The sequence below is a fragment of the Didymella exigua genome (assembly GCF_010094145.1).
Source record: "Didymella exigua CBS 183.55 unplaced genomic scaffold M421scaffold_4, whole genome shotgun sequence".
NCBI lineage: Eukaryota > Fungi > Ascomycota > Dothideomycetes > Pleosporales > Didymellaceae > Didymella > Didymella exigua.
In genome coordinates this window covers 709,404-724,047 of record NW_022984778.1, presented here as the reverse complement: position 1 = coordinate 724,047, position 14,644 = coordinate 709,404, and the positions used below count along the sequence as shown (strand labels likewise).

The 14,644-nt window shown below is 56.4% G+C and overlaps 4 protein-coding genes across 4 annotated transcripts; 2 read left to right on the top strand and 2 right to left on the bottom strand.

The window, feature by feature from the left end:
* Window positions 1-27: 27 nt before the first annotated feature.
* Window positions 28-1,719, bottom strand: M421DRAFT_55178 (aromatic amino acid aminotransferase 1; the record flags this gene model as incomplete). The annotated part of the gene is made up of 2 exons (XM_033595284.1): window positions 28-1,445; window positions 1,506-1,719. 2 exons carry the CDS (start codon window positions 1,717-1,719, stop codon window positions 28-30), a joined length of 1,632 nt encoding a protein of 543 aa, XP_033452527.1.
* A 626-nt stretch (window positions 1,720-2,345) lies between these two features.
* On the bottom strand, window positions 2,346-4,980 carry M421DRAFT_417005 (HCP-like protein). Its single transcript, XM_033591290.1, has 2 exons — window positions 2,954-4,980; window positions 2,346-2,901 (listed from the first exon to the last, which is right to left on the bottom strand). Exons 1-2 carry the CDS (start codon window positions 4,707-4,709, stop codon window positions 2,654-2,656), a joined length of 2,004 nt encoding a protein of 667 aa, XP_033452526.1. The 5' UTR covers window positions 4,710-4,980; the 3' UTR covers window positions 2,346-2,653.
* Window positions 4,981-6,473: 1,493 nt separating this feature from the next.
* Window positions 6,474-11,065, top strand: M421DRAFT_417003 (glycosyltransferase family 2 protein). The gene is made up of 4 exons (XM_033591289.1): window positions 6,474-9,589; window positions 9,636-10,126; window positions 10,177-10,506; window positions 10,563-11,065. Exons 1-4 carry the CDS (start codon window positions 6,858-6,860, stop codon window positions 10,673-10,675), a joined length of 3,666 nt encoding a protein of 1,221 aa, XP_033452525.1. The 5' UTR covers window positions 6,474-6,857; the 3' UTR covers window positions 10,676-11,065.
* A 1,153-nt stretch (window positions 11,066-12,218) lies between these two features.
* Window positions 12,219-14,167, top strand: M421DRAFT_54573 (uncharacterized protein; the record flags this gene model as incomplete). Its single annotated transcript, XM_033595236.1, has 2 exons — window positions 12,219-12,962; window positions 13,013-14,167. 2 exons carry the CDS (start codon window positions 12,219-12,221, stop codon window positions 14,165-14,167), a joined length of 1,899 nt encoding a protein of 632 aa, XP_033452524.1.
* Between the last annotated feature and the right edge of the window lie 477 nt (window positions 14,168-14,644).

Sequence of the window (14,644 nt, the reverse complement as noted above, 5' to 3'; positions counted from 1 at the left end):
CATTTCCTGCCACTGATGCACTCCAATTCAGTTCCCATTCGCCTTGCCCAACCTGAACTCCTCCCTCACAGCCTCGCCCAGTCTCCTAATCCCCTCATCAATCTTCTCCGCCGGCGCCGCCGCATACGTCGCCCTGAAAAACAGCGTGTCATGGACTTCCTCGTTATCCGCATAAAACCAGCTACCGCGCAGAACCAGCGCTCCATGATCAATCACCTTGAGGAAAATCTCCTCTTCAATAATGTCAATACTCTTGGATGGGAAGTCCGGATGCTTCCTGAAATCGACCTGCATCCAATGAAACATACCCGCCATGGGCGGGTTCCAGCTCATGACCTCGCGAGGCAAATGTTTTGCGCAGGCGGCGAGGATGCCGTCGCGCCGCTTAGTGTACTCCATGCGGATGTAGATGAGCCAGTCAAGATAGCCGGCGTGGCCCCAGTGCTCGTCGAGGAGCTTGAAGAGCACGAGCTGTGAGATGCCAGATGGGTTTTGCGTCGAGCAGTCGGCGTGCCTTTGGTACTTCTCGATGACTTCGGCCGAGGCTGTGAGCCACCCGATGCGTGAACCCGGCGCAATCACTTTGGAGAAGGAGTCCAGGCGCATGACGCGGCCGTCGACGTCCATAGATAAGAGACTGGGTACGAGGGACTTGAGGAAGTCGGCGTGAGACTTGGGTGTGGGGACATCTGGAGCGTTCGGGCCGGTGTACGGCTGCATCTGAAGAAAGTAGTATGGCTCGTCTTCGATGATGTAGATGTCGTGTTTTTGGCACACCTTGTACAGTGCTCGACGACGTTCAGTCCCTTGCGTGGCACCCGTGGGATTTTGGCCGGTAGGTACTGTGTACAGGAGATGGGGTTTGCGGGAGCCTCGAGTATTGACGTCCCAGGTGGATAGAATATCATCCATGGCTCCAGGAAGCAGACCTTCGGCATCTATAGGGACACCGCATACACGAACACCCATTGGCCGTGCTGTGTCGACTGCTGCAGAGAACGTGTACTCTTCGGACAACATCATATCGCCAGGCCTGGTGAGCAGCCTAAGAGCTATATCGAGGCCGGAAGTGCTTCCAATGCTCATGGTGCATCGCCAGTCCTCATACGGCGGGTCGTGTACCATCTCGGTGTGCTCAGTAACCCATCGCAGCATCTGTGCTGCTCCAGCGCCTTGGCCGTAGTTGAATGCGGTTGCAATATCGAAAGTAGACTTGTCCTCAGCCAGATCATGTTTGCCTGCTTTGATGATCACACCAGAATCCTTGGTCTCGGCCTCAGAAAACTTGCCAACGGCGGGGACTTTTATTGTCAACTCTTCGAAGGGAAAGTATTCGCTAGAAGGTAGTCCGCCGCCTAGAGATATTATGCCTGGTGTGCTAAGGTACTTGGCTGCGCCCTTGAGGGAGTTCCCCTTTCGTATCTGGGCTTCATGGCTTAAGTGGTCTGGGTAGTAGAGTCAGTCTTTAAGTTTGTTCAAGAGCACTGTCAAGTGTTTGGACGTACGCTCCCATGACTTTGCCTTTGGCTTATGGGCGTGTGATCGTAGCCTAAAATTGGCGGTGTTGGCTGGAGCTGCGGTGCCCCATTGAGATCTGTCTATCTTTTTTCGGCGTCCGTATATGTCATTGCTCTGAACAGGAGCTGTAAGTGGATTCGGGAGCGTAATTCCAGTTGTATCCGATACTGCCGAGACCTCGATGGCCGAAGGCGGTGCCATCGTTCGTACTCTGGTGCACTACTTCGTGTGTGCTTGTTGCTTTTGTATCAATTTGTAGCGGTAGGTGGTGATCTTGACCAGCAATGCAGCTGTGACGGTGTAGTATTTAGTCGAAAATGTGTTGTATGAGTGAGTGGTGTCGGGATACGAAACCCTTTATTCACATCGGCATAGTCATGTGCATATCTCTTTCGTCCGCGCCCTGCACGCGTTTGAGACCGGCGCGGCATCATTCATGCCTAATTAGGTAGCGGCTACGTACGGATCGAGCAAGCAGCGATAAGCGAGCCAGTAGCATTCGTCACGCCCTGTGAACTCACGCCCTGTGTGCACTCCGCGTAGCACACCGATCACTTCTGTAGATGAACGCTTACGATAAGCGTAGTTACGGGCGTTGCACACCGCAAGTCCTGAGAGCAGTAGCTGTCAACTGTGTCCTCGTGGCAACGACGGGACAAAGGAGGGTTCAAAAAACGTAAACGTTCGATGTGCTGGAGCCAATCGGTGGTTTGGAAGGGTCCTTGTACCAATACACGCGCATAGACGCGAAAAGCCGCTGTCAGCCGTGCCGAAGTTGAAAGAGATACCTGTCGTCGAGAAATATGGACATCGTGGTCTGTAAAAATCTGGGGTCAAGTTAATGATTGCTACTGTCCCCGCAGACTCGATGCTACAAGAGTGCCTGCTGGTTCCGGAGCCAGATTGGCCCCGAACATTGTCCATTTCGATCATCTAGCTGTCCACGTTGACTCATTACTCTCCTAGGGTCCTGGTATAAAACGCAACGCAAATGCCAAAACAACAAACCTAGCGCTCTATGCAGCCATACTTGCAAATTCGCGATACCGTGATGCAGCCCAATATCCGGACAACTCATCTCCCAATGTACGTGTGTGCTCAGCGGGAGAGGGTGGTCAAGACCAAGACCAAAACCTTACATTACTGCGCAGTTTTCGTCTTTACCTTCCTTCCCAGCCTTCTTCAGCTTGCCCTTCTCGTTGCCTGCAGGTGTGCTCGCTTGACCTGAAGCAGCAGCCTGGATGATGGCAAGACGTTGCTTTGCTCTTTCGTCTCCATGATCGGCAGCCTTAACGTACCAGACGTTTGCTTCCAACGGATCACGTCTGCAGCCAATACCCATCTCTGTGAAGTAGCCGCAGGCGTACTCGGCTTTGAAGAGGCCTGTTTCGGTCAGCCGTTATCGAAAATCACTTGGAGAAAAATGTAAACTCACCATGTTCCGCAGCCTTCTTTGCCCATTCATATGCCTCATTCTCGTCCTTTTCCAATACCGGCTCAGCACCGACCATATACCACGCACAGAGATTCATCATAGCTTCGGGGACATCAGCTTGAGCGGCGCAGTTGTAGTAGTGGACTGAGAGTGCAGCATCCTTAGGGCAACACAGCAGTCCATGCTCATAAGCTTCGCCCAGCTTCAGGGCAGCGGATGGATGTCCCAACTCGGCGGCCTGAGTGAACAGTTGGACTGCATAGATCTCGTCCTTAAAGATGTCATCGCCGTAGCCTGTCTCGTGCAGGAGACCGAGCTCGTACGGCGCATTGTTGTATTGGTAATCGGCGGATTCGGAGGCGCGCTTCAGCCACTTCACACCTTCCCTGTACTTGCCCTGGAGACCCATATCACCCCTTAAACACGCAGAACCAAGTCGCGTAGCAGCTCCTGGGTGATTCTTGGACGCCGCAGCACGGAAGAATTGTACAGCCTTGGCGTAATCTTTGCGGCATCCCCAGCCAAACTCGTAGCAAAGGGCGGCGCGGTAACCGGACTCGGCGTGACCGTGTTTGCTCGCAGCAATGAACAATGGGAAAGCTCGATCATAGTCCGGCTTGTCCTTGTTGAATAGACCGGAGGCGTAGCCATCTGCAAGGTAGTATTGCGCGAACGGGTAGCTACGATCAGCTAGGCGCTGCAGAATCTGTCGTGCTTCCTTCAACATCTCTGCAGGTGTCAAACCATGGTCTTCGTTCGAAGGGCCGGCAGTTGTGATCTCGCGTGCGACCTGTACCATGAACAGTGCGAACTCGTACTGAACCGGACTGTCCTGCGTCTTTTTGACGTTGGCTCTGTACATTTCCAACGTCTTTTTGGTCTCGAGCAACGAAGCATTCTGTCCAACAGCGCCTCGCAGCTGCGAATTTCCTATATTCGCAGCCGGTGCTATCTGCTGGTTGTATGGCAAATTCAGCAAGTCCACGTACGAGACGGGCCTTGCGTCTGGAGACCTGCGGTTTGCCGAGGCCTGTCGCTGGTAGTTGACTGGGGAGCCATTGGGCGACGGAGATCCACCCACCGAAAGATGCGGGGAATGTGTACGATCGCGTGCATTCAATTCGGACCCAAGCGTATAGGCGGAGCTGGGTCGCGCATGTGTCGTGCGGGGAACTTGCAGTGGTGACCCTGCATTGAAGTCAAAGCCATGATTTGAATCAGCGCCCGGGGACTGAAGCGGAGAGTGGACCGGGGAGCGCATAGGGTCGCGTTCGAGGTTTGTGGCAAGAGGGGGTGCGGTAAGAGGGGGTGTGGGCTGCGAGTAGTGACCAGCTTGATGCTGCTCTCGAGGAGTGTAGACAGATTCGGGCTCGTCTTGCACGCTGGCCGTTTCTAGCTCCCCAGCATGGGAGAACCGGCTGTTATAAGAGCCATTGCTGATGTGCAACTGGCGAATTGGTATGTCCCTGGTCACCGCCTCCGAGGCAGTCGAGTCCCTGCTACCTCCTACGTCTGGAGTCTCTCGCGACGGTGTTCTTGAGTGACCGACCGAGCTTGGTGTAAGGGACGAGCCAGACTGCCTCGAATCGCGGCCTCCCGCGACTGTATCGGCATGATTGTCGATGCTGAAAGATGGGATCGGAGGTCTGCGTATGCTTCCAGAGGCGGCATTCGAATCGGAGTACGCATTGGCGTGTTGAGGAGGCGGAATCGGCGGCAGGTCCCTGGTGGGCGCTGCTGAAGCTGGCTCGGCCATTTCCTGTCAATGTAATGCGCCGGTCCCTTGAACTTCCTCGGTACGTGATGGAGATCGGCGATGCGCGCGATTGCGGAAGCGCAGATTGGAGCTTGATGGTGATCTGCGAATAACCAGGTCACAGGGCTGGGGACCACCTCGGAGTGTTTGCAATGTCTGCAGTGTCTGTTGCCAGTCAGCGTCCAAACTGTGGCGTGGAATGTTCAGGCGTTCGGCAGGCTGGAAGACATGCATGCGCTGAACCCTGGTTTGGGTCCAGTGGAACGTGGACATGTGACACTTACAGGTCAACGAACACGGAACTAGAACGTCCAGATTGCGCTGACGCAGAGTCGACTGTGTTTTCAAGGCCTCGCGAGTCCAAACTGGTCACAGCGTTGTATATGTCACGGAGTCGTGGCTGTTCAAGCTTCCCCACTATCGGCTGCAGGCACGATGGAGCACAGAAGCAGACGTGATCCTTGAACAGCCCCCACACAAGACCCTCCTCAGGTTTTCCGTTCACGCTAGACGTCAAGAACACGAGCTGCTTGGACCGCTGCGAGTGCTGAATACGAGGTCGATGATCTGAGAGAAAGCCTCGGAGGCAGATGAGCCGCTACGGCCTACGGACTCGGTTCGTTCCGAGAGTGCTGGGTCACAAGAAGGAGACACAGCTCAAGAAAAGTCCCAGATGATTACAAAATGGACCCCTGAAGGATCTCGGAGAATTTAGCTCGTGTTCAATGGCGCCGCCTTACCAATTGAGCCGCGGAGAATTGGACCAAAGACGCGCGAGGCAGAGGCTCCAAAATGGAGAAAATCCTCCTGGGGGGGTGTGAGGGTGCAGTCGTCATTCATCATGGCTCGTGCTGAGCAGCCACTGACACACTGTTGAGGAATGCAATGTGCTGCCACCACGACACCAGCTAGGTATTCATTTCCCATCCCCGACTTTCGCTTCTCACGCAGACGGGGTCAGAATCCCTCCAGGAAGGCCAGCGTACGGCACAGAAAGCTTGTGCACGCCCATCACGATACCGATGCATGGGTTATCAGGGTGTGTGGCCTGGTGTGGGAAGCCATGCAGGATCAGATGCTGGTGCTAAAACCAGGGCCTTGACCGGATGGGTGGTTTCGGCTGTCAGCCAGCGCAGCCAGCGCAGTCAGCACAGCGTGCTTGCCGCGGAGACTTCGCCGTGAGCGGCGCGCTTCTACTGCAGGCACCAAGGGGCGGAAGGATTCGGGCGCAGCACCGTATCTGTTAGGTTCTTATGGTGAGATGCGTCTAGGTATAGTGCATGCTTACGTCTCCCGTTTTACTGCGAGTGGCGATGTTGCGCTGAGCATCGCCAGGACTCCATAGCATGGGACATGGGCAGGATCTTCGTCAGAGTGGACTGCCATGTAGAAAATGGTGCAGCTCGCCGATACAGGATCAGCGAACGACCACGGGTCTAGCTGCATGCCCGGGCGTCCAGTTCCTCGTTACAGCGGGGGTGGGTCCGCGAGCATGCTCAAGATGCAGCTCGGCCGTCCAGCATGCCCAGGTGGGTAGAACGAGCAGAAGAGCGTCGGTCGCTGCTGCGTCGTCTTAAGTCCACTTGATACGACGGGCGAAAGCGATCGTTACCGTCGCCGAGCGGGATCTGCTACACTTTCGCAATCACAATGGCGGCCGTAATGGCTAGTGGTGGCTAAAATAGATCTCCTGGCCTCTGACGCCGCTGCTTCTGGCAAGGGGTACCTAGCCCCATCGCTCATCTGGTTGCCCTCACGACCTGCCGCCCATCGCCACAGGCCAGGTCCGCGGCTGATAGCCTGTCACAGCACCGAGAGCCCTGTTGCCGCGTCGTTCGTTGCGCTGCGCTGTTTTCACTGCACGATCGTTCTTTCTGTGGATCGTTTGCTGTTGCCCCAGAGCGCTCTCGCTGAAACCCACCGCACCTTGCGCCTGCCCTACCGGACGCCCGCATCGACTCCCGTGCCCGTCGCCCCCCACAGCAACAACGCCGCGACAGGCTCCACCCGCTCATTCGCACAACAACAGCAGCACCTCATACGGGCGTGCGGCTCCTGTTGCGCCGTATTCTTTCCGCCGGCCCTTGCTGGCTTGCTGGCCGATCCGTCTGAGCCGTGCAACCGCAAAGGGAGACTACATTCCGCGCAATGTCTCTGCCGCAGCGACCGGACGGCTCGCGGAGGGGTGAGAGAGACGCCTTCCGCGAGTCGACCTCGCACCGCCGCCGGAGGACTTCTGACGCCGAAAACACGCGCTCCCACGACCGTACACACAGCCATAGCAAGAGTGGCGCCCACTCGCACGCTCGCCCGCTGCCCTTGCCCGGGACGCCCGTTCCCATGGACAGAGATCCCGTCATGCGTAGCGCGCAATCCACGCCTGCGCAGGACTTGGGCAGGAAGCGCAGCCTGATCCGCCCAGACCGCCGGCGAAACGACCCCAATGACCCCAACTATCACTATCGCAAGCATGCCCAGCGCATGGACGTCCAGCCCTCGACCACCGGCAACGACCCTATCATGGAAGACGCCATGGAGGCTGAGACGGTCAGCTCCGACAGCACCGACCTGAAGCCGCCACACATGCGCAATGCTTCTGGAGGAGGTTACAACGATAAACAGGCGCCATTGGACGACGAGTCGCCGCGTGGGGTGCGCAGGCCGACGAGGAGCAAGACAATGGAGAATCTGGAGAAGCAGCGCCAGAAGGAGAAGGACAAGATGCGACCCCCGAGTCTGTGGAATGTCTACTGCGCCATCATCACATTCTGGTGCCCGGATGCGGTTCTCAAGTGCTTCGGCAAGCCGCAGAAGGCGCAGCAGCGTGCTTGGAGGGAGAAGGTTGGACTCGTCAGCATCATTCTGCTCATCTGTACTTTTGTCGGCTACCTCACATTTGGTTTCACCGAGACTGTTTGCCCCTCGAGCGGCAACGTTCGCCTGAGGGTCAATGAAGTCGGCGGAGGATACATGATCATCCATGGCAAGGCCTACGATTTGGCTCAGTCCACGCATCCGCTCGCACGAGGGGTCCCCTCGGGCGCCAACGTCCTTTTCGACCTTCCCGAGAAGCACAGTGGACAAGACGGCAGTTTCCTCTTCCAGAACGTCAACGGTGCTTGCAAGGGGCTTATCACTGCCAAAGCCGACTCAGGCATCCCGGATGTGAACGGCAACTTGGGTTGGTACTTTCCTTGCCGCACTTTCAATCAGGATGGTTCCAGCAAGCCCAACACTACCTTCCTCGAATACAACGGCTTCCAGTGCCATACCTCGGATAATGCCCGCAAGGCCTTTTACGGCCTTCGGAATGCTGGAGATGTATACTTCACATGGGACGACATTCGCAACAGCTCGCGCAACCTAATGGTCTGGGGTGGAGACGTCCTCGATCTGACCCTTCTCGACTGGTTCAATACTTCGTCGGTAGATATTCCGACCATCTTCAACGAAATCAAGAGCAACCCAGCAGTACGAGGTATCGATGTTACACGTGCCTACTCTTCCAGCTACGAGAAGCAGGTGGCGCGCTGCTTTACCGAGACCATCAAGGTCGGCTCCATAGACACAGAAAGCATTGGCTGCATCGCTTCCAAGGTCGTCCTTTACGTTTCGCTCGTCTTCATCCTGGCTGTCGTCATGGCCAAGTTCGTGCTTGCTCTGACCTTTCAATGGTTCCTTAGCAGAAAGTTTGGCGCTGATAAGACTTCCACCGGCAAGGCAGACTCAAAGCAGAGGAAGCAGCAGATTGAGGAGTGGAGTGATGATATCTACCGCCCACCACCACGTCTCGCAGACCCCGCCGCTGGACCTGATCGATCGAGCAAGCGCGGTAGCACATTCTTGCCGTCTACCTCTAGGTTCACCAGTCCCTACGCTATGGAGAAATCAGCCAAGATCCGTGCGCCGCCAACAACAATGACCAGCCAGAGCGCTGCTTCCCGCCTGCTTTCGTCCAACAACGGCATGTACAGACAACTCAACGCCAGCCAAGGCACGCTCCCAACGACATACTTCGAAAACAAGAACCAGGGCCAATCACGATCAAGCTTACTTCTTTCGGGATCAACTGAGAACCGCTACTCTAGTGTCATCGGCGAAGAAGGGCCTGGTCCATCTGGTTTCATCCACGAAGCCGTCGTTCCCCAGCCCCCTCCTGAATGGCAGCCTTTCGGTTACCCTCTGGCTCACTCGATCTGCCTGGTCACCGCGTACTCCGAGGGTGCGGAAGGCCTGCGCACGACTCTAGATTCCATTGCCACTACCGACTACCCCAACAGCCACAAGCTCATTCTCGTCATTTGCGACGGTATGATCAAGGGCCAGGGTGAAGACCTCACCACACCGGAGATTTGCTTGGGTATGATGAAGGATCACGCAATCCTTCCTCACGAGGTTCAAGCATACTCTTACGTTGCAGTCGCTAGCGGTTCGAAGCGTCACAACATGGCCAAGATCTATTCCGGATTCTACGACTATGGCGAGGACTCTCGTATCGCCTCGGACAAGCAGCAACGTGTTCCAATGATGGTCGTCGTCAAGTGCGGTACACCGGATGAGGCGACAAAGTCGAAGGCTGGTAACCGTGGCAAGCGTGACAGTCAGATCATCCTCATGTCGTTCTTGCAGAAGGTCATGTTTGACGAGCGTATGACGGAGCTTGAGTTCGAGATGTTCAACGGTATCTGGAAGATTACTGGCATATCGCCAGACTTCTACGAGATAGTGCTCATGGTTGACGCTGATACCAAGGTCTTCCCAGACAGTCTGACACACATGGTTTCCGCCATGGTCAAGGATCCCGAGATCATGGGTCTCTGTGGAGAGACAAAGATCGCGAATAAGCGGGATTCGTGGGTTTCGATGATCCAGGTGTTCGAGTAAGTTACTCCCGACGTTTGACGATCGCGCCACTGACAGCAGTAGATACTTCATCTCGCATCACCTGGCCAAGTCTTTCGAATCGGTATTCGGAGGTGTCACTTGTCTCCCCGGGTGCTTCTGCATGTACCGCATCAAGGCTCCTAAAGGTGGTCAGAACTACTGGGTGCCCATTCTGGCTAACCCTGATGTCGTCGAACACTACTCGGAGAACGTGGTCGACACGTTGCACAAGAAGAACCTGCTCCTGTTGGGCGAGGACCGTTACCTCTCGACACTAATGCTCAAGACATTCCCCAAGCGCAAACAGGTCTTCGTCCCCCAAGCCGTCTGCAAAACCACCGTACCGGATGAGTTCAAAGTCCTACTGTCACAACGTAGGCGATGGATCAATAGTACTGTCCACAACTTGATGGAGCTGGTACTAGTGCGAGATCTGTGTGGCACCTTCTGCTTCAGCATGCAGTTCGTTGTGTTCATTGAGCTGATCGGAACACTGGTTCTGCCGGCCGCCATTGCCTTTACCTTTTACCTAAGTAAGCCACCGTGCGCCCGATATAGTCGTTTCGATGCTGACGTGCTCTAGTTGCCATCGCCATCAAAGCAGCGGTCCTGCACACGGCGGCGCCCGTCATCCCTCTTGTCCTCCTTGCGCTCATCTTGGGCCTGCCAGCGGTTCTCATCGTTGTCACGGCTCACCGCTGGTCTTACGTCGCCTGGATGTTTGTCTACCTGCTGTCGCTTCCCATCTGGAACTTCGTGCTTCCTACGTACGCGTTCTGGAAGTTTGATGACTTCAGTTGGGGCGACACCCGGAAGACGTCAGGCGAGAAGACGAAGAAGGCGGGTCTGGAGTATGAAGGCGAATTCGATAGTAGCAAGATTACGATGCGGAGATGGCACGACTTCGAAGCAGGTAAGGTGCACAACTTTCCCCTGACGATGCCTGTCACTAACCTGACGCGCCAATAGAGCGTAGACTTAGGACACCTGGCGGGGGGTGGTCACAGACGACGACATCGGCTGGGGGATGGCAGCAGCAGCAGCAGCAGCAGCAAGGATATGAGCCGTACTATGACAACTGATTTTCGCATGGTGGCGTTGCTTGGGAAGGGAATCTGTCCTGTCGTTTGCGCGGCGGGCTAAAAGACTGCATATTGTACTACGTTGCTTCTCACTGCATTGCCAGGATGCTCGGGTGTCTTCTCACGCCATTTCGCTCACTTGTAAGGGTACTGTAGATGTTGGAACGGGCCGGTACAGAGGCCATTTAGAATAATTGTAGGCTTAATGCATTCATCCAGCATGGGGGAACTGGTAGCACACGGCGCAACGTCGTTGAAGTTGCGGCAGCTTGTCCTGTCTCCACTATGCACTGACATTCCTCGCCGTGTGGCGGCTGTCGTGGAGTGCCAGCGACTGCGTGCACAACATACTCGTGCGCGTCTTGGCTGGAGGTGCCCGTCGCACACAACGACGGACAGTGGCCAGCAACAAGGCCGCTCCTGCTCTCGTGCAATGCCCGTGTCCTAATCTGGACTGACATTATCTCGTCTCGCTTCCTGACACGGGCGCAGGAAGACAAAAACGGCAGTCGAGCCACAGGACAGGGAGGCCCGGACGAATGTGCGAGGAGTGATTGGCGACAACACATGAGTTGTGTAACATCGCCAGCGCGCAGTACCCGTTGTCGTGTTGGCAGGAGGCCATGTGAGCTGTAGCACATATTGCATCGACCACCCCCCCGCCTTTGCTCGTTGGAACCCCGTTGTGCAACTGCAAGCCCGGGCGCACGCTGTGCCGGCCGCTTAGCCCTGACAGAGGGCAACTGGCGTAGCTGGCGTTTGCACGGTAATGCGCACAGATCTGCGGCGTGAACATGTCGAGATCTGTGTGTCCGAGGGGTCTTTGGGCAGCAGTACAGCTTTGTGGCATCGTGGCATGATGGAGCGGCTGCTGGCTGGAGATCTGGGGAGGCGTGCCTGGCCTAGATCGGTGCGGCGCGCAACACAATCGCATGTTCCCGAGCCAGCAGCATCTGGAGTCGCGTCTGCGAGGGTTCCCAGATGGGCGTTCTATCAGCGAGGAGTGGATGAGCCGCACTGCATGGTCAGATCACTGCTGCGCGGCGGCGACGCTGCTCCAATAACTAGCGCAGTGCACCGGCATGGACACCCCACAGTCGTCAGTACAGCGCTTCCTCTGCCTGCAGCAGTGCAGCTCCCGTGCAGGACATGCGGGAGAACAGTCAGCAACGACTCGGGCGGCGGTCTTACATAGCGCCTGCGTCCTGCATCCTGCGTCCTGCGTCCTGCATCCTGCATCCTGCGTTCACATGTGTGCTTGGTGAATGCACTGGTGAATGCACGTCGTCCAGTCAGCCTCCACCCCACGCCGCCGACACTGTATAGACTCTGTAGAGACTCTAGAGAGCCCGCCGCGCCGCCCACTAATAGCCCGCGCGACTGCAGCCGTCCTCACCTCAGTCGCATACCGCTGCCACTGTTCCTGCCGCTGCCACTGTTCCTGCCACTGCCACTGCCGTTGCCACTGGTCCTGCCACACTGGTCCTGCCCCAGCGGCCCTGCGACCGACACTGGCTGGCCGACACAGCGACCGCGGGTGGCCATGACCAGCCCGCACGATCCGCTGCCACACGCCTACGAGCAGCACCACCAGCACCACCTCGCGCCCGCGCCCCCGACGAACGCCACACTCTCCCACGCAGGCACCACGCCGGGCTACGCGGGCCCCTCCAGCGCGCTTGCTCTCGCGGCGACACTCGCCTCGCTGTCGGACAGCAGGGAAGATGCACTAGTCAGCGACGACGACGAGGGCGGGGGCATATCCTTAGACTTGAGCGAACCACCACCCGAACCGCCACCCGCACCGCCTGCCCTGCTGGCAGACTCCCTGGGGTCTGCTGCCATCCACATGCATGCCGCCATGGCCCACCTGCAGTCCTTCGCACACGACACCATCCCGCCGCTGACCAGCGACATGACCTCCTTCCATATCAACAACGTCCACCTGCCCCCGCCCCCGCCGTATCTAGGGCACCTCTCGAGCTCCGAGCCCTCGCTGGAACCGCTACCCGCATGGCCCGAGGCCTACCAGAGCATCAAGGACAACTACCAGTTTGTGCCCATCACCTCCTTCTTCCACTACCTCACTCCGGAGAAGTCCACAGTGCCTGGACTCGACCTTGTCAAAGTACCGCACGTCATCACGCGGGAAGATCTGCAGGGCGACAGCTACGATTTCCAGGGCATTGATTGGACCGCACGAAACACCACAAGAAGCTCAGTACGAAGCAAGCGAAGAGAATGTGAGCAGGTACGGCTGTCGCCCAGCCGGAAAGAGACCCGCACAGTAGGCAAACCCTGAAATATTGGAGTGGTGCCCAGGCTAACTTGGGCCAGCGTTGCACTGCACCGATACGCAACACGGACAGCTTCTTCTCCTTTCGAAGAAATACCACCTCACATCGTGCTTACTGCCCTCACTTCCAGCTCCGGAACATACTCGCGGCGACATCTCGAAATGATATCTTCTATGCAGCTGGTCAGAAAGTTATGCGTACTGATGCTGAGGGTTCTCCCGCAGACGCTGTCATAGACATGAGCAAAAAGACGGCCCTGGATGGTTCCATTACGATAATAGCGACTCTCGACGATGTCTTGATAGCGGGTGCTTTTGAGGGCGAGTACGCCATCACTGACTTGTCGTCGACGGCAGGTACCCAATGCACGTTCGGCCGCACATCAGACTTTGCTACAGACACAAAGTCCAAGATCGTCAACCACCTGCATCTTTTCGAATCCAGAACCACGTATCGCCCTCAAGGTGTCTTCTGCTCGAATGACCATCGCTTGCGCATACTGGACTGTGCAACCAACACATTCACGCACAACTTCCAGTACTCGGCTGGTGTCAATTGTTCGGCTACCAGCCCAAACGGCCGAATGCGTGTCGTGGTTGGTGACTTCCACGAGACGCTCATCACGAATGCGGAAACGGGGCGACCCTTCGAGACTCTCAAGGCTCACACTGACGACGCCTTTGCATGTGCCTGGGCAGATGACGGCATTCACATCGCAACCGCAGCTCAAGACTCAACCATTGTTGTCTGGGATGCGCGCTACTGGGCCCAACCCCTCACTGTCCTCACAAGCGAGGTCAGCATCCCCCGAGCCCTCCGCTTCTCACCCCTCGGCTCTGGCCCACGCGTCCTCGTCGCCGCTGAGGCAGATGACTACATCAATATCATCAACGCACAGACCTTTGAGTCGAAACAGGTCTTCGATTTCTTTGGGCCCCTTGGCGGCGTCACGTTCACGCCCGATGGCCAGTCTCTCTTCGTCGCCAATGGCGAGCGCAGATTTGGCGGTATCATCGAACTAGAGCGCACCGGCTGGGCTGAGCGTACTGCGAGACGCGGCTCATTTGACAACGAGCGCGATGAGCTCGTCACTGACTGGGCGCGCGATGATCTCCTTGGCGACTTTAACGAATGCCACTCTGGCCCCGTCGAGCGGCAGAGGAGAGGCGTCGATTTCAGCCAGCTGGTCGTATGACGGCGGCTTTGTAGATGTTTGCACCAACATGGTAGGCTATGGGGGAATTATTCATGATGCATCATGGCCCTTCTCCTTCTTGCTTTTTTCAAGGCGTTCATAGAGGCGGGCCGGCCCTTTGGTAAACACGTTGGATTGGATTGCAGGACTGGAAGATACCACGGCATCATCGGCATTGCGATTGGTGTTGACGAGTATTTTAATATACATTTTCATGATATATATTGCAGGAAAATTTTATCGTACTGCTCAAATCTATTGTAATACTTCTCATTTCACTCCAAATGTCTGCGTGGCAAGTGCTGATGAGTATGTTCACATTTCAATTTGATGTTGAGGACGATTACATGATATCGCACTTCGCCGGCAACCCACAGGGCCCCTCGCTATCCTTCTGTTTCTCCTGAGGACCAGTAGGCTGCTCAGGTACCCTCTGCGTCGTCTGTGCTGCGGTCGCTGTCTCCTTCACGCCATTAC